Raw genomic sequence first — 24,118 nt, 5'->3', positions numbered from 1 at the left:
ATTGATTTGCATATATTGAAGAGTCCTTGCATTCCTGGAATAAACCCCACTTGATCATGGTGTATGATCCTTTTAATGTGCTGTTGGATTCTGTTTGCTAGTATTTTGTTGAGGATTTTTGCATCTATGTTCATCACTGATATTGGCCTGTAGTTTTCTTTCTTTGTGACATCCTTGCCTGGTTTTGGTATCAAGGTGATGGTGGCCTTGTAGAATGAGTTTGGGAGTGTTCCTTCCTCTGAAATTGTTTGGAAGAGTTTGAGAAGGATGGGTGTTAGCTCTTCTCTAAATGTTTGATAGAATTCACCTGTGAAGCCATCTGGTCCTGGGCTTTTGTTTGTTGGAAGATTTTTAATCACAGTTTCAATTTCAGTGCTTGTGATTGGTCTATTCATATTTTCTATTTATTCCTGAGTCAGTCTTGGCAGGTTGTGCATTTCTAAGAATTTGTCCATTTCTTCCAGGTTGTCCATTTTATTGGCATAGAGTTTCTTGTAGTAATCTCTCATGATCTTTTGTATTTCTGCAGTGTCAGTTGTTAGTTCTCCTTTTTCATTTCTAATTCTATTGATTTGAGTCTTCTCCCTTTTTTTCTTGATGAGTCTGGCTAATGGTTTGTCAATTTTGTTTATCTTCTCAAAGAACCAGCTTTTAGTTTTATTGATCTTTGCTATTTTTTCCTTCATTTCTTTTTCATTTATTTCTGATCTGATCTTTATGATTTCTTTCCTTCTGCTAACTTTGGGGGTTTTTTTTTGTTCTTCTTTCTCTAATTGCTTTAGGTGCAGGGTCAGGTTGTTTACTCGAGATGTTTCCTGTTTCTTAAGGTGGGATTGTATTGCTATAAACTTCCCCCGTAGAACTGCTTTTGCTGCATCCCATAGGTTTTGGGTCATCGTGTCTCCATTGTCATTTGTTTCTAGGTATTTTTTAATTTCCTCTTTGATTTCTTCAGTGATCACTTCGTTATTGAGTAGTGTATTGTTTAGCCTCCATGTGTTTGTATTTTTTACAGATCTTTTCCTGTAATTGATGTCTTGTCTCATAGCATTTTGGTCGGAAAAGATACTTGATACAATTTCAATTTTCTTAAATTTACCAAGGCTTGATTTGTGACCCAAGATATGATCTATCCTGGAGAATGTTCCATGAGCACTTGAGAAAAATGTGTATTCTGTTTTTTTTGGATGGAATGTCCTATAAATATCAATTAAGTCCATCTTGTTTAATGTATCATTTAAAGCTTGTGTTTCCTTATTTATTTTCATTTTGGATGATCTTTCCATTGGTGAAAGTGGGGTGTTAAAGTCCCCTACTATGAGTGTGTTACTGTCGATTTCCCCTTTTATGGCTGTTAGTATTTGCCTTATGTATTGAGGTGCTCCTATGTTGGGTGCATAAATATTTACAATTGTTATATCTTCTTCTTGGATCAATCCCTTTATCATTATGTAGTGTCCTTCTTTGTCTCTTCTAACAGTCTTTATTTTAAAGTCTATTTTTTCTGATATAAGAATTGCTACTCCAGCTTTCTTTTGATTTCCATTTGCATGGAATATCTTTTTCCATCCCCTTACTTTCAATCTGTATGTGTCTCTAGGTCTGAAGTGGGTCTCTTGTAGACAGCATATATATGGGTCTTGTTTTTGTATCCATTCAGCCAGTCTGTGTCTTTTGGTGGGAGCATTTAGTCCATTTACATTTAAGGTAATTATTTATATGTATGTTCCTATTCCCATTTCCTTAATTTCTTTGGGTTCGTTATTGTTGGTATATTCCTTCTGTTGTGTTTCTTGCCCAGAGAAGTTCCTTTAGCATTTGTTGTCAAGCTGCTTTGGTGATGCTGAACTCTCTCAGCTTTTGCTTGTCTGTAAAAGTTTTAATTTCTCCATGAAATCTGAATGAGATCCTTGCTGGGTAGAGTAATCTTGGTTGCAGGTTTCTCTCCTTCATCACTTTACTTATGTCCTGCCACTCCCTTCTGGTTTGTAGCGTTTCTGCTGAGAGATCAGCTGTTAACCTGATGGGGATTCCCTTGTGTGTTATTTGTTGTTTTTCCCTTGCTGCTTTTAATATGATTTCTTTGTGTTTAATTTTTGACAGTTTCATTAATATGTGTCTTGGCGTATTTCTCCTTGGATTTATTCTGTATGGGACTCTCTGTGCCTCCTGGACTTGATTAACTATTTCCTTTCCCATATTAGGGAAGTTTTCAACTATAATCTCTTCAAATATTTTCTCAGTCCCTTTCTTTTTCTCTTCTTCTTCTGGAACCCCTATAATTCAAATGTTGGTGTGTTTAATGTTATCCCAGAGGTCTCTGAGACTGTCCTCTGTTCTTTTCATTCTTTTTTCTTTATTTTGCTCTGCAGCAGTTATTTCCACTATTTTATCTTCCACCTCACTTATCCGTTCTTCTGCCTCAGTTATTCTGCTATTGATCCCATCTAGATCATTTTTCATTTCATTTATTGTGTTTTTAATCGATGCTTGAGTCATTTTCAGTTCTTCTAGGCCCTTGTTAACTGTTTCTTGCATTTTGTCTATTCTATTTCCAAGATTTTGGATCTTGGAAATAGAATCTTGGATCATCTTTACTATCATTATTCTGAATTCTTTTTCAGGTAGACTGCCTATTACCTCTTCATTCGTTAGATCTGGTAGGTTTTTATCTTGCTCCTTCACCTGCTGTGTGTTTTTCTGTCTTCTCATTTTGCTTATGTTACTGTGTTTGGGGTCTCCTTTTTGCAGGCTGCAGATTCGTAGTTTCCGTTGTTTTTGGTGTCTGACCCCAGTGGCTAAGGTTGTTTCAGTAGGTTGTGTAGGCTTCCTGGTGGGGGGGACTAATGCCTGTGTTCTGGAGGTTGAGGCTCGATCTTGTCTTTCTGGTGGACAGGTCCACGTCTGGTGGTGTGTTTTGGGGTGCCTGTGGCCTTATTATGTTTTTAGGCAGCCTCTCTGCTAATGCTTGGGGTTGTGTTTCTGCCTTGCTAGTTGCTTGGCATAGGGTGACCAGCACTGTAGCTTGCTGGTCGTTGACTGAAGCTGGGTGCTGGTGTTGAGATGGAGATCTCTGGGAGATTTTTGCTGCTTGATATTATGTGGAGCTGGGAGGTCTCTTGTGGACCCGTGTCTTGAAGTTGGCTCTCCCACTTCAGAGGCACAGCACTGACTCCTGGCTCCAGCACCAAGAGCCTTTCATCTACCCAGCTCAGAATAAAAGGGAGAAAAAGTAGAAAGAAAGAATTAGTAGAAGAACAAAAGAGAGAGAGAAAGAAAGGAAGAAGGAAAGAAAGGAAGGAAGGAAGGAAGAAAGGAGGGAGGGAGGGAGTGAGGGAGGGAGGAAAGATGGAAAGAAAGAAAGAAAGAAAGGAGGGAGGGAGGGAGGAATGAAAGAAAAAGGAAGAGTGAATGGAAGAAGGGAGGGAAGGAGGTAGGAAGGAATGAAAGAAAGAAAGAAAGAAAGAAAGACAGGAGGGAGGGAGGAAAGAAAAAGAAAGAGTGAAAGGAAGAAGGGAGGGAGGGAGGGAGGAAGGAAAGAGAGAAAGAAGGAAAGAAGGTTCGGAGGGAGGGAGGAAGGGAAGGTAGGAAAAAAAGAAAGCAGGTAAAGTAAAATAAAATAAAGTATAAAATATAGTAGTGTTATTAAAATTAAAAAGTAATTATTGAAAAAAAAACGGAGAGATAGAACCCTGGGACATATGGTGGAAGCAAATCTATACAGAGAAAATCTCACACAGAAGAATACACTTACACATTCACAAAAAGAGAACAGGGGGAAAAATTGAAAATCTTGCTCTCCAAGTCCACCTCCTCAATTTGGGATAATTCGTTGTAAAAAGAGGAAAAAGGGGGAAAAGTCTGAAATCTTGCTCTCAAAGTCCACCTCCTTAATTTGGGGTAATTCATTGTAAAAAGAGGAAAAGGGGGGAAAGTCTTAAATCTTGTCCTCAAAGTCCACCTTCTCAATTTGGGATGATTCGCTGTCCATTCATGCACTCCACAGACGCAGGGCACATCGAGTGGACCGTGGAGCTTTAATCTGCTGCCTCCGAGGCTGCACAGAGAGATCTCCCTGTCTCTTCTCTGCTCTCACAGCTCCCGGGTCTCAGCCTTGGACCAGGCCCCGCCTCTGCGTGTAGGTCGCCGGAGGGCGTCCGCTCTCCGCTCAGACAGGATGGGTTTAAAGGAGCCGCTGATTCGGGGGCTCTGGCTCACTCAGGCAGAGGGGAGGGAGGGGCGCGCAGTGTCGGGCGGGCCTGCGGCGGCAGAGGCTGGCATGACGTTGCACCAGACCGTGGCACTCCGTGCGCTTTCCCGGGAAAGCCGTCCCTGGGTCCCGGGACCCCGGCAGTGGCGGGGTGCACAGGCTCCCCGGAAGGCGGGGTGGACAGTGACCTGCGCTCGCACACAGGCCTTGTGGTGGTGGCAGCAGCAGCCCCAGCATCCCACACCCGTCTCCGGGGTCCGCGCCTTTAGCCGTGGCTCGCGCCCGTCTCTGGTGCTTCTTTAAGCAGCTCTCTTAATGCCCTCTCCTCGCACACCAGGAAACAAAAGGGAAGAAAAAGTCTCTTGCCTCTTGGGCAGCTCCAGACTCTTACCCCAGACTCCCTCCGGGCTAGCCGTGGTGCACTAACCCCTTCAGGCTCTCTTCCTGCTGCCAGCCCCAGTCCTCTCCCTGCGCTCTGACTGAAAGCCGGTACCCGAGCCTCAGCTCCCAGCCCCGCCCGCCCCAGCGGCCGAGCAGACAAGCCTCTCGGGCTGGTGTGTGCCTGAGGGCACCGATCCTCTGTGCCGGAATCTCTCTGCTTTGCCCTCCACACCCCTGTTGCTGTGCTCTCCTCCTCTACTCCGAAGCTTTCCCCCTCCGCCACCTGCAGTCTCCGCCCACGAAGGGGCTTCTAGTGTGTGGTAACCTTTCCTCCTTCACGGATCCCTCCCACTGGTGCAGGTCCCATCCCTATCCTTTTGTCTCTGTTTATTCTTTTTTCTTTTGTCCTACCCAGGTATGTGGGTAGTTTCTTGCCTTTTGGGGAGTCTGAGGTCTTCTGTCAGCGTTCAGTAGGTGTTCTGTAGGAGTTGTTCCACGTGTAGATGAATTTCTGATGTATCTGTGGGGAGGAAGGTGATCTCCGCGTCTTACTCTTCCGCCATCTTCCTCTGGGCTCCACCTTTAATTTATAAATCTTTAATTCTGCCATTGATGTAAGGCACAAGGAAAATGTTCTCTACGTCTCAGTTTCTCCATGATTCTGTGCTGAAGACCATCCCGATATGTCCTTCTTGTTATGTTGCTACCATTCTTCTACTATTTATTCTTTGGAAACTTCTCATCAGCATGACCTTCAATGACTGTTCTTCTCTCACATTATGCTAAGATGTAGGGCAAAATGATTTGGTCCAGACTCAACCAGTATCTCCCAGTGGAAGATACCATGTGTCTGTTTGCCGTGCACGTGGCCCCTCGGGGCAGCATCTTGCACGTGTCTGCCCTGTGGTACCTCCAAGTGGTGTTCCGCTATCTGCTCACTCCCTCCTCTCCTTTCCGGGCCACCTAATGAACCTTCCTCTCACCTTGCACTGAACATAAAGCCTTCTACTACGTTGCTCTGTGTATCAAGGATATTCTTTTCTACTCACCTCCTAAATACAATTTTTCTTTCATGCAGAAAGTACTGGCCCATCTCTTAAACAGACATAATTTCCGTGAACACCTGTGATGTTATGTCAGTTCATAACTTTTTCCAATGCTTGTATTTCATTACTGCACAGCACACACACTTGGATGCTGGGCAAAAACTGTGGCTGGGTAATTTTCAAGAATGTCTTGTACACTGAATAAATGCATGTGGATGATCATTTAAAGGGAGACCAAAAAAAGCATGATGGACATGAAGTTTAAGCCATACTCAAACCTAAGACTGGAAATCACTTATTTATGACACCCTTAATTTGCCGTGAGAAAGGAGTAAAATGAACAAATGAATTAGAAATAGTTTCACTTGAAATTTGCATTGACATTATAATATGGATTCCCAGATGCTAATTGATTTGGAAGAGTTATATCTATCTTATCCAAAAAAATGCAGCTTAGAATATATTCACTACATAAAGCCAATTTACATAAAGTAACCCAATTTACATAAAGCCAATTTACATAAAGTAATCTAGAATGTATTTTAGAAGTCACACTCTGCTCTTTCTCAAAGCATTGTTTTAATAAATGAGTGCTTTAGTCTCTAATTTACATAGAGACTACGGTTTCTTGTCATTACAATTAAGCCAGTAGATCCTGTTATTTTATTAGGTAACCTGTCTACTTTATAACCACATTGCTTTATAGATTCTCTAATCCTTAAGTGTCATTAGTAAGCATATTACAATATCTGAACAAAGAGTTTACACTACTTTTCCCAAGTTGACCCAAAATGTTAAATTACTTTGAGCTGTGCTGTAGAATTATGCACATGCCCAATATATAGCTCGAGTTTAATAAATGGTTATGAATTAAAGCCATTAATGAACACATACAATACCATAGATGCATTGTAGAGTTGATTTACCATACATTCTTTGTAAAGAGAAGAACTGAAAAGAGAGTTTCTCCTTCTAAACTGCTGTGGCCTGGAAAACACCTGTTAACAAAACTTGCTAGAAGAGTGTGAAAACATCAGTCTACTTGCAGGTGTCTCCTTGAGTCCAATGTCTGAGTTTTTTCGTATGAAATCTGACCTTTCCCTTAGCTGCTAATAGGGCTTTGTGGTTCCTCATTCAATCCTGACAGTATTTTAGGTCTATGAAGTAGCAGGATAAGGTGTCTTCATATAAAAGCAAATGTTACTGCATATAATTTAAAATCAGTCTTAATTTGGGTGAAGGGAGTCAAAAGGTACAAACTTCCAGTTATAAGATAAATAAGTCCTGGAGATGCAATGCACTGCATGGTGACTACAGTTAATAATAGTGTATTGTATATTTGAAAGTTGTTAAGACACTAGATCTTAAAATTTATCATCAGAAGAAAAAAAAATTTGTAACTATGTGTGGTGATGGATGTAAACTAAACTTATTATGGGGTGATCATTCTGCAATATATGCAAATATCAAATCATTATGTTGTATACCTAAAACTAATACAATGTTATATGTCAAAATATCAATTTTGGGGTTGAAGGTTTATCACCTGCCTATTAATGTCATCAAAGTTGACTGTTACCAGTTTTTTAACATACACTGAAACTTTATGATCACCATTCAGTAATCGCCCATAAAAGTTGTTTATCTGGCCAATCCCACCAAAGTGTCACTTTCTATGTAGACAACGACAGACTCTAACTGTATTACATATTTTCAATCCAACTGTTTAGAGCAAATACATATGTCAGAGTATGACGTTCACAATATTTAAAAATATATACAAGAAAATAAACCTTGATGTGAACAATATTCATTTGCACCAGTCTTTTTTTCTTTCTGTCCACAAATTTCGGTCAACTTATGGTTAAACTTATGGTCTATTAAGATGCTCCCTTTATTTGTAAACTTCATTTTTATTGCTTCTCCATAGTTTCTAACCCAAGGAAGAGACTTACATGTTTAAATTTGGAATCGAATATAGGCCTGCTGGAACCAGACCTACAGGCGAGGTGTCTCATTATTTGTTTGCTGGCTTCAGACTTCCCAGATCCTCTTTCTCCACTAAAATAAAATAGAAAAAAAAAAAGTTTATGGTTTTGGAGAACATAGTAAAAAAATTAAATAACTAGAGATAATTCTCAGGCACAAAGAAGGTGAGGAAATGACCTAGCGACTTTTAATGAGATGATGCTATCATTTAACACTTCCATGTGATTCACTCCTTTGCTGTACTATATACACAATAAATAAATAAGTGTGTGTGTATGTTTGTGTGCCTCTGGGTGTGTACCTGTGTACACACAATATGGTATTTTCGATGCTGGGACTATAAATGAATAGGATGTCACTTCTGCTTCCTAATATCTTACAGAGTAGAACCACATGATGTGGGTAAATTATAGCAGAAAGGCCTTAGGCTGAAAAGAAAGACTCTGCCACCTGTCCTCAGCTTTGTGAGTGCAGGTGAGTGGGGTGGCCGCCAGGTGTAGGTCCCCTACAGTCGAGATGCATATTTGGTAGGGCCACACGTCTGGCCTGGTTAAATCTTTGAGTCCTCCAGGAAGGACATTACATCTTCCCTGGAAAAGTCACTCAATCTTTCTCAGCTTTCCTCCTCTTGCCTTCAAAGTGAACATCAAGCATGCAGCTCCTAAAACTAAGCCGGTAAGATGGAGGAGTGACCAGGTAGGTAAGTGCCTGGTGCTCAGCAGATCTGAAAATGGCCTGTTTCGTCTTGAGGTTGCTATCAGTTTTGACATCTCATGTTTTCCATTTTCCTTTAATCTAGGAACAGGCACCATCCAAATATGTCCTGTATAAGGACAATGCTTTTGGTATTTCCCAGACATACTTCATAAGTGACATAATTCCTATAAATAATGATTGAATTATATTCCTGAGACTAGGCAATATAGGGTTAACATAAAACTCCAATATGATAATTACTAAACCAACGCGGTCCGATATGAAATAAAGCTTTTACTGCATCTAGATGGAATACTCGTGAAACCGGTGTTTATTCATCGATAGCCAAAAGTTGAAAATACATATAAAGCTCTTTTGCTAGGGCTTTCTCAGGTTTCTCCCTTGAGCATTTGTTCTAATGAATTTGATTAAAGGGTGTTTGCCAGGAAAGAAGCTGACACTTAATTCTCTTATTCACATCTCAACTTGTTAATAAAACGTCTACTCCCCTCATCTGTGACCATAAACATTTTAACCACTTTTAGAGCGACCAGCTTAGCAGCCTCAGGGGAGCAGGTGACAGTGACCTGCGCAAGGTACCAAAGAGCTCATTTTCTGGGTTCAAAGACCCTTCCTTTTAACCTTCTAATTGCAGAGCAGAAACAATCTAAATCTTTCATGATGGAAATTTAACGTCTACAATTATATTCCCTGTTAAAAAATTCTATTACCCAGCAACATAACTTGATGTCTCAGGCGTCTCGTTTTTAGAGAGATTTTGCTTGCATTCACTCAGGGATCAATCTTGAAAAAACCATTTTCCTTTTTCAAATATTGCCTGTTCCTTCAAATGAGACTTACTGAGGGCCTACTACGTGCTGGTGTCTGTTAGTCTTCAGGGTAAAAGAGGTGAAAAGATAATGCTTCCTGCACCATGGGCTGGGGGTACTCTTGAGGAAGGAGTAGGTACATAATTAAGGTATAATTATAACAGGTGGGCACAGCTAGCAACGAGCCCATGGGCGAAGGGGCAGGTACATCTCTTGGAAGAAGCCAGGGAAGACTTCTGGGTGAGGTAGTAATTGAGCTCATTCTTGGAGACGGGGCAGCATAGAAGGCAGTGCTTATCCAACATGAAACACTCAACCAACACTCCCTGAGTATCTACTGAGCAAGTCATAATAGGGGCGGGTCTGGAGTCCCTGCAGATCTGGAGACACAGAGCCTGGGAGGCTGTGGGGCTGACCCAGTGGTCACATGAGTCCCTTTTCCTTCTCCCCACTGTTGCCCTCACCCTGTGACCACATGTAGGGAATATGCTCAACTCTCTCAGCTAGCTAGAATCACATGCCTTTTAGCCATCTCATAAAATCCCAAAACGATCACCACATTTCACTTTGAGTAAAATACAAGGAAATTTTAGAAAAAAGAAAAAATGGATATAATAGTCTTGGTTTCATAGCATGTCAAGTTGAAACTAAAAATTCTAGTTCAGTGTGTTCAAGAAACATTCCTTGATCTGAAAATCCATGTCTATTATTAAAACAGACATTGACCAAAGATTTGGGGTGACACTGATTGGTCATGGACCCATACAAAATTTGAAGCTTAAATATGAACAGCCTTGTCTGCTAAATCTGTACAGGACAGAAGCGGACCCTATATTGCTTATTTCACAAGTTAGCTGCACATTCAGCATAAACATTAATTTAGATTTGCTCAGCATACTGTTAGGATAATGGATATTTGTCATACATGCTCAAACAAGTAATTAAAACCATCTATCAAGGCCTTCAGAAAATTAAAGGAAAGGTAGATCTTGGTGAGCTCCAAACTCCCAGTTCTAGCCCAGGACAAAGATCTAAAAATTGTTAAAAACTATTCCTTAGGATGAAGCCTAGTGTGTTACTGGAGCCCATTAATATGAAGAAAATGAGAAATAAAATTAAAATTTGAAAATCAAATTAAAAATCCTCTGGCCTGGTACTGTAAATCATCTACTCCAGGAATATTTGAATTTTGATCTCCAAATCTTCAATTATTCTTTGTAAATGCTAATTATGGGACATAATAGACACTCTGTAAATGATCTACACAAAGTATTTAGTTGAATTCTAAATTTACTCAGTTTAATGTATTAGTATAAATGCAGAAAGCCTATCGTAGTCAAGACAATCAAGAAGGTTGAGAAGCTACATGCAAACACCAATCCTGAAAGACAATGACTAGAGTAATAAGTCCTTATGATCATGGATTTGCTCTTCATTTCTTGAAACATGAATGAAGAAATCTTTTTTTCAGAATAAGTGATTGATAACATGGCATTATTAGCCTTTAAAAATGTCCCAAAGGAATATTAGTTCTGCAGAATATTAACAAATCTTACTATTGTTAGAAAAACAATTCCATGAGCAAGTTCATGTAGAAACAAAGACAAACAGTTTTCTTCACTGAAAGAACATGCAGAAACAAAGACAAACAGTTTTCTTCACTGAAAGAACATGCTAGGCATTGTGAACTCTGTAATCAGTAGGTTCCCAAAGGATATGGATGCACTGGCCCCTCAGAGCTTCATTAAGGTCCAAAGTCTTTGACAAGGATTAAGTGGATTCAATGAGAATTGAGTTAAGTCTGTGGATTTGTAACCATCACTTTAGGTGAGTTTGGGGGGACCTCTGCAAGCCTCCTTAGGTTAGCAGCACTGGGCGAGCCATGCTCTAGAGTCTGGCTGTGAGTGTGGATAACCTTCACTCAGGCTCAGAAGCCAGACTATTGGGCTCACATCCCAGCTACACTATTTACTAGTGGGAGACCCTGGACTAATTAGCTAACCCTTCTAATACTCAGCACCTGATACATAAAATGACAATAATAATAATAACAGTGATGATACCTATCCTACAAGTTTACTAAAGCAATGAATAAGATGATACATGGAAAGCACCTAAAGGAGGATCTGGCACTTAGTAGGTTCTCAATAAATATGAGTTGTTATTATTGTCAGCACTATTACACACTCCCCACCATCTCATGATTTTTAAAAAGTGTTTCTCTTTTTGTCTAAGTGAGACCAGGAAACCCAACAGATAAAGCAGATGAAAGCAGAATTGCTTGATTCAAGAATGCCTGGGTCCCCCACCCCACCCGAGGGGACACTTCAGAACAGGTGTAAAAACAACCATTTGCACATTATTTTGAAAACCAGAACACTAAAGTTTGCAATCCATCGATGTGAACCTCCATGGAATTTTTGATTAAATTAACAACGTAAAAGTATATAAAGAAGTGCTTATTTAAATATCATTTGGGTTCTTTCCAGGTTTCCATAGTTACTCTTTTATCTCACTTTGACTCAGGTTGTGCAAAGCTTTAGTCACACATTCAGTTTCCAACCAAAACTACTGTTGAAAACTATGCAAAGCCAGGGGTATTTATGAAAGTCTCCCTCTTGTGGCAGTGTGGTCTGATATACAACATAATTCTCAATGCAGATCTTATTTTAATACCTAAATATTTCTTTATTCCTCTATCAATATATAATCACATTTCATCCCTACTACTTGTGGTACACTTCTTTTTGACATGAAGAATTTTTGCCCCAATCTAAATGCTCCCTCCTGAGTATGTATGAGCTAATATTACCATTGCATTTCACTAAAAAATTACTTTGAGTGTATAATTTTGTTGACATATGAGCAAAGGTATAAATACCTAGAAGCAGGTGGGAAATCCCACATCTGCAAGGTCTTGCATGGTATTTTGCTCAGCACCACATCTTGGAGAAGGTTGGTACTAGTATCGGGTGCCTCTCTTTCCCATGTTTTCTAAGGTTTGAAAGCAAGACACTAGTTCTAAGCTGTAAATCTTCAAAATGAAGAAAAAATTGGAAGACTCTCATAAACATAAAGTTGAATGGTTGAAAGGAGTCTCAGGTTCAGTTTGTTGATATCTATTCAGCTACACTCAGGTCCATTTCTAACAGCAAAGGTGTTTCTCCTTTGTAACGAGTCAAGTGTACTCACTGCACACTTAGTGGACCACAAACTGGTGAGGGAGTAAATAAACGTAAACCAGAAGAAATGAGGATGGTTTTACCACCAAGCCCTCAGGGCAGAACTGATCCTGGAGCTGGGGTGAGGGGCAGGCTCACCTGAGAATGAAGCACTGAGGTCTCTGCTCCTGGAAAAGCTGGTGGAAGGCTCTCTCCGCACAGGAGAAAATGTGAGGCGGCAGAGAGGGGCAGGGCTGCCCTGCACTGCCCAGGTACAGCTGGGAGACCTGGAAAACAGGGCAGCACACAGGCAGGAATCTCCATGAAAAGGGTTCAGGATCCTTTACCTCACGATGCTACTGCCATATTTCCCATACACAGAAGCATATAAATCTCTAATTCTGAGTCTCACTTGTAAACACAAAACATTTGCACAATGCTGCACTTCTCAGCACATTTTAAGCATCTGTAATGACAAAACGGAGACATACATCTGAGCCTTCATTATTTGGTTTGCAGGCTTTAAATCACTTGGCTGTTTTCAAAAAGAGCAACTCCCCAAAATCCAGTTCAATAGCTATCCATGAAGTAAGCTGAAACGGTGGCAATTTATATTAAATGCAATTTCTCTCAGCAACTTTTAATTTCAGTAACATAAGATGGCAAGGATATTTAATTTGAAAAGAAAGCCATTGCATCTGAAACATACAAATTCACAAATTTCTTGGAAAAAAGACCAAATGAACTTGATTTCAGTGCAATGGTGATTTTTAATGATTGCCACGGTGATTCAGTGCTAGTATTTTTAGTCCTTTCGAGTTTCGAGTGAATTGCATTATATTAGAATCAAAACTAAATGATAGGAGGACTTGTGAGTCATGAAGAAATATCAGACAAAGTTAATTTTTATTCTGCAAAATAACTGGCTTGTATCTTCAAAGATGTCAAGGTTGGAAAGTTCAAGAGTAGATTGAGGGACTGTTCCAAATTGAAGGCAATTTAAGGCCCAGTGGTCAGCGTACCCTGTGATGGTGGACTGGATCTTTGGTTGTTTGGGCATCACTGAGACAATGGAAAAGACTTGAATGAAGCCTCCTGATTAAATGGTAACAGCTCTAATTTCCCGATTTTGATGATTGTATGGAGGTTACATAGGAAAATGCCTTTGTTTGTAGTAAATACACAGTACATGTACTCAAGGTTGATGGGACAACATGCCAGCAAATTATTTTAAAATGTTTGAAGGAAAAAAGTTGTTTGTACTAATTATTTGCAATTTTTACATAAGTGTAAAATTATTTCAAATTATAGGGGAAATAATTTTTTAAAGTAGAATCAATGATCTATAGCTACAAGAAAAAATTGGATGACTCTCACAAATATAGTGTTGAATGGAATCTATCAGATACATATGAGAACATACTATGAGATCCCATTTACCGAGAGCAAGCAGGGGAAACCAATCTATGTATGCTGTTAGAAGTCAGCGTGGCAGTACTTTGGGCAAAGGGTTAGTGATTAGAAAGAGCAAGTGTGGGCTCTGGAGGCTGGGAATGTTCTACCTCTAGTGCTTGTGAAAAAGTACACTCAGAGGTGAACACTTTCCTGTGTGCGTTATATCCCAATAAAAACATCAAAAGCCTAAGTCATTAAACATTGCGGTTCTGGTGCAGAGAGAGAAAAAGGAACCGCTGGAACAGACTACAGAACTCAACTCAGGCCTACACGGTGAGATTTGGGGGCCACAGGGGCTGTGTCACTTATCCTTAAAGGAAGCTGTCAAGAAAATTGATTATTTGTAAAGGAAACAAACATCACTATCTCATGCCATGTGTAAAAATAAATTCCAACTGAATTTAAGTTCCAAATATGAACAGCAAAGCTTAACACATTTAGAAAAGTATGTAAAAACTGTACTCTTATGATTTGGGAGTAAGGGAATAGGGGTCAAAACCACAAATTTTATTGGGAAAAATCCTACAACATCATAGCTAACAACTCCTGTTCAACCACAAACAGCATACATATAATAATAAAAAAAAAAACTCAGGCGAAGACAGGGAGGAAAGTAAGCTGGGCATACAATCAATAAATCATCAGCATTTTATAAATGACTCTCACAAATCAATAAGAAAAACTGGAAACAAAATAGAAAATTGGGCAAAGAATGTAAGCGGAAAGGAAAGGCCAATACATGTGAGAAAAGATGAAAAAACAACTCTCTTTGTAACCAAGGTAATGCTATTTCAAACAATAAGGTGATATAGTACACATGAACTATTGACAACTTTAGCAATAATAGCTCAATAATGATGACGATGGCCTCACTTGCTATATGCTTGCTGCTTTTCTCAGCATTTTACACTCACTCATCCAATTCTCCTAGAAACCTGAGACTTGGATATGAGGATGATCTTCCCGTTAACAGATGAGGAAACTGATGCAAAGGAAAATTAGTGACAGGTCCAAGGTCACATGGCAAGTTAGTGGTGGAGCTTGACTTCAAAATGAAGTTTTCTCTAGGTCTAAAAACACATGCATAATACTGAGTGTTGTTCTAAGAAATTCTAAGTGTAATTTGGCAGTAACTTCTAAACTTAAGGAGGTAGGTTTGACTAGCGATCTCTCTGTAGAAATTCTCAAATATGAACCAAGAACTACACACCAAACAACCCTCAGCACTCTCTGTAAGAGCAGAAAACAAGAAAGTAATTCTACAATAGGGATTAGTGAATAAATATAAATAATTGTATATTAAAACAATAAAACACTATAGGGTATTTAGAATGAACTAACTAGACCCGAACCTTTTACCATGGAAAAATTTTGAAAACATAATGATTAATGATGATTTTTGTCATAAAAGAATATAGTTAGTATATTCTCTGAGTAAATTAAAACAGAAAATAGGGGCTTCCCTGGTGGCGCAGTGGTTGAGAGTCCGCCTGCCGATGCAGGGGACACGGGTTCGTGCCCCAGTCCTGGAAGATTCCACATGCCGCGGAGCGGCTGGGCCCGTGAGCCATGGCCGCTGAGCCTGCGCATCCGGAGCCTGTGCTCCACAACAGGAGAGACCACAACAGGGAGAGGCCCATGTACCGAAAAAAACAAACAAACAAACAAAAAAACAAACAAAAAAAACAGAAAATAATGGTATATGCAGTTTTTATTGCATATATTTGAGTATGTATACAGAATGAACAGACAGAAGATTGGATAAAAGGATAACTTCGGTGATGTATATGTATAGCTGATTCACTTTGTTATAAGGCAGAAACTAACACACCATTGTAAAGCAATTATACTCCAATAAAGATGTTAAAAAAATCTATTAATGGATAATAAAGAACAGTACATAAAAAAAAGGGAGGGGTGACTTCGGGATAGTGATTGTCATCTTTTGTGAAAAGGAACAGGCTGAAGTGGAACTCAGTCTGTGTTGACATTACAGTGTCACTTAATCTCAGATACCATGTAATTGAAACATACCTTTATTTTCAGTACCACCCAGAAAATAACATTACAATTAAACTAGCACACAATGTCTTGGTATCACATCTTTAAAGCTGCATCCCAACCTCAGGCGTGCATGTGAAAAAATATGGCACTTTTTATTTTTAATTTTTTAAGAGATTATGAGACATGTATGGGGGTGGGCACACATTGTCTATTACACTTGAACTTTTTGCATTTTGAATTATTGCAGAATTTAAAATAAATATAAAAGATATTTGAATGATAGTGATGTCTACATGATAATTCATAAGCTGGCTAGGAAGGTTTAGCCCACCTTTGTTTTCTTGCAGGATAAATTTCTATTTTGGGTTTGTTTGGGTTTTTTTAAACTTGCACTAACACTATTTCACTTTCTCCCCAAGTTCAACCTGGATCTAATCTAATTTTGACAAAATGCTCTTAAACTCCATTTGTTTTTGAAAAGTCCTAGTAAGGATTTCCTTAGATGTTATCAACAAAGTGAGAACCAAGAGACCCAGGAGCATGCCTGAATCTACGTGTATATGGGGTTCATCTCACATTCCTGCTCTGTTTCTTCAAACCTATTTGGAGTTAGGTATTCTCCTTAGGCTAAGTTTCACTACACATTAGATGTGGTAAAGAATCGTGAGTGTCCAAAGTTTTTTCATGATAATCAAACCAATAACTTTTCTCAGTTCCCTTTCCCTGTAAATCTTCTTTTCATGTGATGTTAGAGTTTGTATTGTAGAATACTCCATTGCTACCACCTGGTAATACTTTGCTTGATGTTAATTCTACACTTAAGAAGTAATGTAAATATGAAATAATAATTTTAATAGAATAGCATTTTCCACTTATTTATATTGAACCTTGAAGGTTTTCACCAAGCTGTTCTAGTTTTCTGAGTGATTGACAAACCACCGACTTTACATTGGTTACCATGATCATTACTAATATTATTGCATGTTCTTATTTGGTCCAGAAAATATTGTCAGGGTCAGACCCTTCCTTTCCCACAGGCCATCTCTCTCCATTTCACCTTATTCTCTACATGTCTGTATCATTTGGGAACAAGAGGATTTTGGTCTGTGGACATTTTAAGTGCTCTTCCACAAATGAGATGGCATCACATAAGCTTCATTCAGGTTATCTCTAGTCTTTGCTGGACTCTGTGATCTCAATAAATAAAGTCCTTCTTTATGGATCAATTCCCTCCTATTTTCCACTGTGCATGATACCTGTCAATAAACATCCAGGAGATTGCAGGATCCATGGTCTGATTTCTGAAGCTAACCATGCAGTCTGTAGCTTATGAGAGTGCCATTCACGGGCCCCTGACATCAGGGTCCTGGTAATCTGTGGAACCTGATGCCAAGGGCTTGACCAGGTGTGGCTGCTGTTTTCACACCATAGTATGAACATGTCACTCTACTTGCCTGATTGGATTTCCCACTCATTATCTTATACCTATATATAGATGACATACCCTGAAAAAAAAATGCTTGTTGTATACAAACAGCCACATATAATGACTAATTATATGTCTCTGGGCTCAGCATTTGGGTCTCTGAGAGTAGTCTGTCCTGCATCTGCTCTGGGGCTACATGACCTGGATTTAAATTGTCTCTGCCACTCATGAGAAAACTTTAGAAAGCCTAGTTAATCTCCTGAAGTCTCAGTTTATCCATCTGCAAAGAGGGAATGATAACACTTACACTGATTGGGTCCCTTTTGGGATTAAATATGGTAGCATATATAAAGCCCTTTGCAGCTGGCCTGCCATGTGCTAAACCCTGTACTAAAACCAATAGCGTTGTCCTTCCATGGCTAAGAAGCCCAGCCACCCTAGCTACTTGCCAAATCACAACATGCCTGGCCATGGGAACATCAGGAGTCCAGCAGCATCTGAAAGTCAATGGAATTGGAAAGCAAAGGAAGCCCTCGGCCCGGCATCTCACACTAGGTGCCATGTTACACTTTGGAGGAGCTTAATCTCATCTATAATTCGAGGATTCAGGATGACTGATCAGTTTTGTACTGTGTGTAGTCAAAAATATAACCTTGAGAAGTCATCCCCAGGTATTTAGCCTGAATGTGTCATCCTTTTGCACACTGAGATTTCAAGGTGATATATCTTTGGTTTGTGAACTCCATAGTAAAGGTTACAATGAGAAACATCCGAGAAAAGTCTGACACTGACTGTGAAGAGCCGATGCAGATTCACTGCTCAAGCATTTATTCTCAGATTGCATCTGTGCGTTGATTTTCTGAATACTGCTTTGCTAATGCTGTAGGCTTGGTTCTTGAATGGCGCCATCTTCCCTGTGATTGTTACCTCCCCTCCCCCTTCTCCTCCTACCCCTCCTTTTCCTGCACCTGCTTCTATGAAAGGAATCCTAAAATGATTATGAGTACCTGTAATTCCTTTTGCCCTAGTCAGTCAAGCTTCCACATACACTTAGCCCAGGGATGAGGCTGGGGTAGGAATGGGTGGAATGAGGAGGGTGGGCAAGTTCCAAGGCAGTTTTAAAGCAATGGTGGAATTGACTTTTGGTAAGAAGAGTGGAAGGTGGGGTAGTGAGAGGTCCTCTCGTACCCGGGAAGCATCTCTGTAATAATTCTTAGTATCTTCCTCAGGAGTTTAGAGAGAGCAACCTCTTTCTCTCTTCCTCTCTCTTTCTCTCCCCTACCCCATTCCCCTCCAGCAGCTGCGAGTGCATCCCTGCTTCAAGATCACGTCTCCTCCTTTTATCTCCTGCTCCTCATTAAGGATTCTGTTTCAGACTGGAAGCAGCCTTGTGGGTACACAAAACACAGAGAGCTCCCATGACAGTGTGTTTGATCCAAAAATACTAGGCAAAGAGATATGACAATATGCTTCATTGTCCACAGTGATGTGGACCACAACACAGCAAAGATCATACTGCGTTTTCAGTTGCCTGGAATGATTTTCCACAAGCAATTTCTCTTTTAATTTTGAGTCTCATGATTCAAGCTGGAAAGTCTTTTAGAAAAATGTATAAATGCAGTATCATCCTTTCTTATTCCATTGCTTTAACATCATAATTCTCTTCTGAAAGCGGTCATGATGTTCAAAGACCTCTAAACCAACTGACCTTGAATTAATCAAAAATACATGGGAAATAGAGTTAATATAACATTTGATTTTAGACCTCTGTCTAGTGACTACAATAATAAGAATTACACATTATAAGTGCAAAGAAAACTTTTGACAAAATAACATTCCTTGTCAATATTTTCTCAGAAGAAATTAAGGTCACTATTACCTAACCATTCAGTGTAGGATTTTCTGAGAAGCTTGATTTTACTTACTGTTTTGGTTTTTGCTTCTTAATCATTTGATACAAATAGGCATGTCTAGTGAGTGTTACTCTACATTATTAAATGATATTTTAAATTTTATACTCACCATGGTGGAATAAATTGGAATCTCCTTGAATGGATTAACGAGCAGGAGGATGTCCCCAATAAAAGTCTGTTAAAAGGAAAGGATATAAATAGTTATTGGACCATATGAATAACACTTTAAAGTTAAAAATTATATAATTTTAAAATCACTGAGCAAAATATAGAGAATAAGTAAAAATCACACTTTACCATTTTGTGAATTGTTTTAACAGTTTGTAAATAAATAGAAAATTCAAATAAAATTAAACCAATAGGCTTGTTCCATTGAACACATAACAAGTGAAATGACTGAATTCTAAGAATTTCTTATTTTAAAGGGGTTTTATAATCACCAGTTGAATAAAAACACACAAAATTAAAACACATGGCCAAATAGAGTGGAGGCGGTGAATGGGGTATGAATTTTATGTTGCTGCATAAGAATAATAATAAAATGTATAACAGCAAAGTTAGTAAAGCACTAAAAGCAAATAAAAATAATTTTAATTTAAAAAAAGACAAGTAATGAGATCTAAAGGCCTAAAGAACAGATGGACCAAATAAAAATCAAATAATAAAATGTTAGATTTAAACCCAAATACATCAGTAATTATGTCAAATGTAAACTACTAAATAATTAAATAACAAAGATTATGAACTGGATTAAAATGCTAACTCAAATATAAAGACTAAGAAAGCTTGAATGTTAAAGGATGAAGCAAGATACACATGCAAACAGTAATAACTGCAAGAAAGGTGGTTTAGCAATATTCAATTCATAGAAAATAGACTTTAAGGTAGGAAGCAGTACCAGTGATAAAAAGGGACATTTCACAATAATAAAATGATAAATCAGGAAGATATAGCAATTCTAAAATTGCATTCTATTGATAATTTAGCCCAAGTATCTTGATGGCTCTGATGGGCCCAGATAGCAGCAGCAGAGGTGGTATTCTGTCTGCATTTTGAAGGTAGGGCTGATGAGATTAGCAGGAAAATCGCATGTGTGGTATGTAAGAAAAAGAAGCACCAATACTCTTCCAGTCATTTTGGCCTGAAAACTGAAAGAAAGAGGTTGTCATTAACGGAGATGGAAGGGGCATGGGAGGGGCATGTTGGGATCCGACAACCAAATTTGAATATTTTAATGTTGAAACATCTACTAAACTAGTGCTTTTGTATTTGTGGGGAAGGAACACTTTTATTTCCAATTCATTGTGGACTAATACTTCTGCAAAACATAATAAAAAATTCCTGGAAAAATGAAATTGAAAAAGACAATGACATACAAAAAGCAAGGCTTGATTCTTATGAGATTCAACAGACAGAAATTAAACCATTAAATTGCTATAAGAGTTTCTAAAAGCTTACTCTGAGGGCAGACTGGTAATTAAAAGTTCACATATCCAGTGGTCTAGAGAATCACCTATTACTGTTCAATCAATAACGTTTAAATTGCTTGTCTATCCATTAAAGGCAAATTCAAATACCATAACGTGGAGCACTCATTACAAAACTGATCCTAGGTAGTTCAGCTCTTCAATATTTCATGTCTACAGAAGAGGAAATCATGCCTCACAGAGTGAAAAGTTTACATCCTCAAAAAGAAAACCACAGGCCCAAAACAGAGTCCCGTATGCTAGGCCAGGCTATGCGACAGGGGCGTAATACCTAACCTAACTGAAACTGCCACCTCCCCCAGAAATGTGGTCTTGACCAGACAGTCAGGAATTTTCTGTTTGGTACCAGGAAGGTAATGTGTCACATAGCCCCTCTCCATTCCCCAAAAGATGATGAGGTAATCGCTACATAGACCCCTCTGTTCCCCACAGGTAGTTACCTAAGCCTGAAGAAATATTTTTTATGACTTCCTTATCTTGCCTTTAAAACCCTTCCCTTTCCGTGGCCCCTGGAGCTCCCCTCTGCTAGCTAGATGGGGTGTTGCCCAATTCATGAATCATTCAATAAAGCCAATTAGATCACTAAAAATTACTCAGTTGAATTTTGTTTTTTAATAGTATTTTATATGAACTTTAGCAAAGCAGGGAATCCTAATTCTGATTATCCAGGTAGAGAGAGAAACCCAGTAGAATTAGCAAAGAGAGTCTACGAAGGTGGTCCGCTGTGTGGGGTTCGCGACATGACTCGGATAAACAGGTGGGAAATAGTTGCCATTTCAGATCAGGAAGTGCAAGACCAGCAGGCTTCCTGTTCCCCCTGAGCTCAGAGTCTAGCATGGCATCCAGATGCTAATCAAACCACCACCAAGGTTTATAATCACAAGCGGTGAGAAGTGTGCTACAGAAAGATGGTCCACAGTGACTCGATCTGGAAGTTTTGGGAAGGTTTACTTAAAGACTGAAGAAGTATTGAGTGGGAATTTATAAAACTATATATTACGTGGAGGTAGAAAGAGAACTTTATGGAAAAAAAGACAGTCTAAGGGGAATCCCTGATGCAGGAAGGAGGGCAGTGACCAGTGACTAGGAATCATCAGTGATAGCGTTTAGGGACCAGATCGTGAATAAGGCTTGTGGCTGTCCTTCCAAGAAAAATGACAAGCCTCAGAAATGTTTTAAGACTGGGAGTTTCGAGATTACATTTGTTCTTTATGAAAAGTACTCTAGTTCATTATGAAGTTTCCTCTAGAAAGTCAGGAGGCTATTGGAGAAAAGATGATGAGGATGGTGCCCACTGGGATGCAGAGTAGTAGATCTTGGGAGATAAAGCCACTTGAAAAGCATGAAAGAAATAAGGGAAATCAAAACTATTCAAGCAGTGGTGTGCTGATAATGTGATTCAGAAGTTAAAATGAAGAAGAATAAACACGATGCTGGAAAAGGAGAGACGAGAACAAAAATAACACAAAAGCAATAGGGCAGTAACAGACCAAACTAATCAGGCTCCACCACTTTCTGCTGATGACTCAATTCCATTAATTTTGATAGAAGTATTTAATTTTAAGTGTATTTACAGTGGCGGGCAATTTATCCCATCATTAAGTCACTGCATTGAATGTTCATGGGTTAATCAGCACCTGACAATTTATTACTTGTAAAGAAATCTCTGATTTCACATTTACATGAAAATTACTTCATCAATTTCTCAGTAGAGTAGGAAAAAAAAAACGGGTGTTATCAAAAAGGGATAGCAGACATATGCATAATCAGATTTCTCTATAGACATTCTGATTGAATTGTTCTGAAATGAATTTAACAAAATCAATGAGAGAGAGAGAGAGAGAGATTGAGATTGCATAGTGTCAAAATTGATATGCGTATTGGAAGAAATAACACATATAAACCAGAAGAGAACCACAGCAAATCCATTCTCCGTGCTGTTTGTCATCTAAGTCATACATTTGTATGCTATTATCAGAGATGTGTATATAAATTATTTACTAGACAAAGACATTTCCTGATAATTTAGAAGAACAATAGTTTTTCTTTCATGCAAATAGAGAAGCATCCCCCACGCACACTTAGCTTTTCCGCTTCATTCTCCAGATCTAGGAGGCTGAATTAAAGCAGATGGAAGAAACAGCATTTTTATAAGTGATCTGCAGATCCTGCTGGTTCTAGCAAGATCTTCTTCTCCAGCAAACATGACAAGAGGAAAGTTGTCTACCCTCAGGGTTTCAACTTTCTCTTAACAACCCTGAAATGTGAATCTTTGCAGAAATTGCCTTATAACTGAAGCAGAAGAATGGACCCAAACTCTGAGAAATCCACCTTAAGCTATGAGCATGACCAGAAGTAACAATGAGCCCCTTCCTTGTCATATTTGCGGCACTGAAGGGTGAAAATATGCAGCAAGACAAAAGCAGTGAAAAAGGCAATTTCAAGGGCACTTACATAGATCTGATTGTTCCCAAAGCGCTTCTGAATTTCATAAAGCAGGCTGCTGTCGGTAAGCTGGCTGAGCGTTGCCAGATCATCGTTCGGAGCGGGAGGTATCAGCTTGACCTGGGGGAAAAATAGGTAAGATCAATCCTAATTGCTTTCCAATCAACTGTCTTCACAGTTGTTTGTTCCATTTTCAACTACATGTCAAAAATTTACAGACCACATGAATTCAAAACTGTTATTAAAAGATGAAATGGTTCACTTGTAAGGAACAAAAAATTCAACAGTCACAGAAATGTATTCAGGTGAGAATCTCTGTTCTATACCCACCAGCCCGGGCACACATTCATACACGCACCTACACACACAACCTGCATGTGACCCCACGTCCCTCCAATCATGAAGTCTAATTTAGACAGCTCTGAACTGTGTTGAGTCCTTTTTAAGACCAGCTGTTGAAAAGCTCATGTTTTTCAGTGTTTCCAAAGCTAAAAGAAAACTCCTATCACAAAACTGGAATGGGAAGAAAGCAGTGTGCCTGGACTTCAGTTTCCGAATACATAGAGGAAGGCACTGGAATTTAAAAGTAGCCTCTACAATTTTGGCTTGTGAATTTTATTCTGTTCTACATTACTCCTAAGTTTAAAGTAGTGTGAGACTAAGATGATTCTGTCAGAAAGAAAAACACTGCTTCCCTACTCAATTTTATATTGAGTGACAGAGTTGAAAAACTGGACAATATTTTTTAAAAAAAGGTAAATTTGAAATATTTAAATTAGATAAAAATCTATTATTTACAAGTCAGAAATGGGCAATGTTTAGTTTTATTTATATAGACAAAGGTCTTTCGCAAGTTGGCATACGTATTGAACTTCCAAAGCAATCATAAAAAGGAGAAAAACCAAGAGCAGGATTTTTTTTTCCTTCAGAAGGAATGATTTATGCTAAGATAATAAAATTCCTCATATAACCACAGCTCTCAGGAGCTCAAGGCAAATTTCTGTATGCACATTAAAAAAAAAAAAAAAGCAGGAATAACACTAACAGAAGTTTCATGTTTGTTCCAACAAGGCTG

At 38.9% G+C, this 24,118-nt stretch overlaps 1 protein-coding gene across 1 annotated transcript in view; it reads right to left on the bottom strand.

Moving 5' to 3' along the window:
* MYO16 (myosin XVI) overlaps positions 1-24,118 on the bottom strand; it is a 407,151-nt gene that overhangs the window by 262,883 nt on the left and 120,150 nt on the right. The window contains exons 10-13 of the mRNA XM_060079968.1: positions 23,053-23,163; positions 19,221-19,286; positions 12,473-12,600; positions 7,593-7,698 (exon numbers count right to left, since the gene is read on the bottom strand). Coding sequence (XP_059935951.1) covers positions 7,593-7,698; positions 12,473-12,600; positions 19,221-19,286; positions 23,053-23,163 — 411 coding nt within the window. The remainder of the gene's footprint in view (positions 1-7,592; positions 7,699-12,472; positions 12,601-19,220; positions 19,287-23,052; positions 23,164-24,118) is intronic.

The sequence above is a fragment of the Mesoplodon densirostris genome, chromosome 17, assembly GCF_025265405.1.
Source record: "Mesoplodon densirostris isolate mMesDen1 chromosome 17, mMesDen1 primary haplotype, whole genome shotgun sequence".
Classification (NCBI taxonomy): Eukaryota; Metazoa; Chordata; class Mammalia; order Artiodactyla; family Ziphiidae; genus Mesoplodon; species Mesoplodon densirostris.
This window is presented reverse-complemented; position numbering and strand designations above follow the sequence as displayed.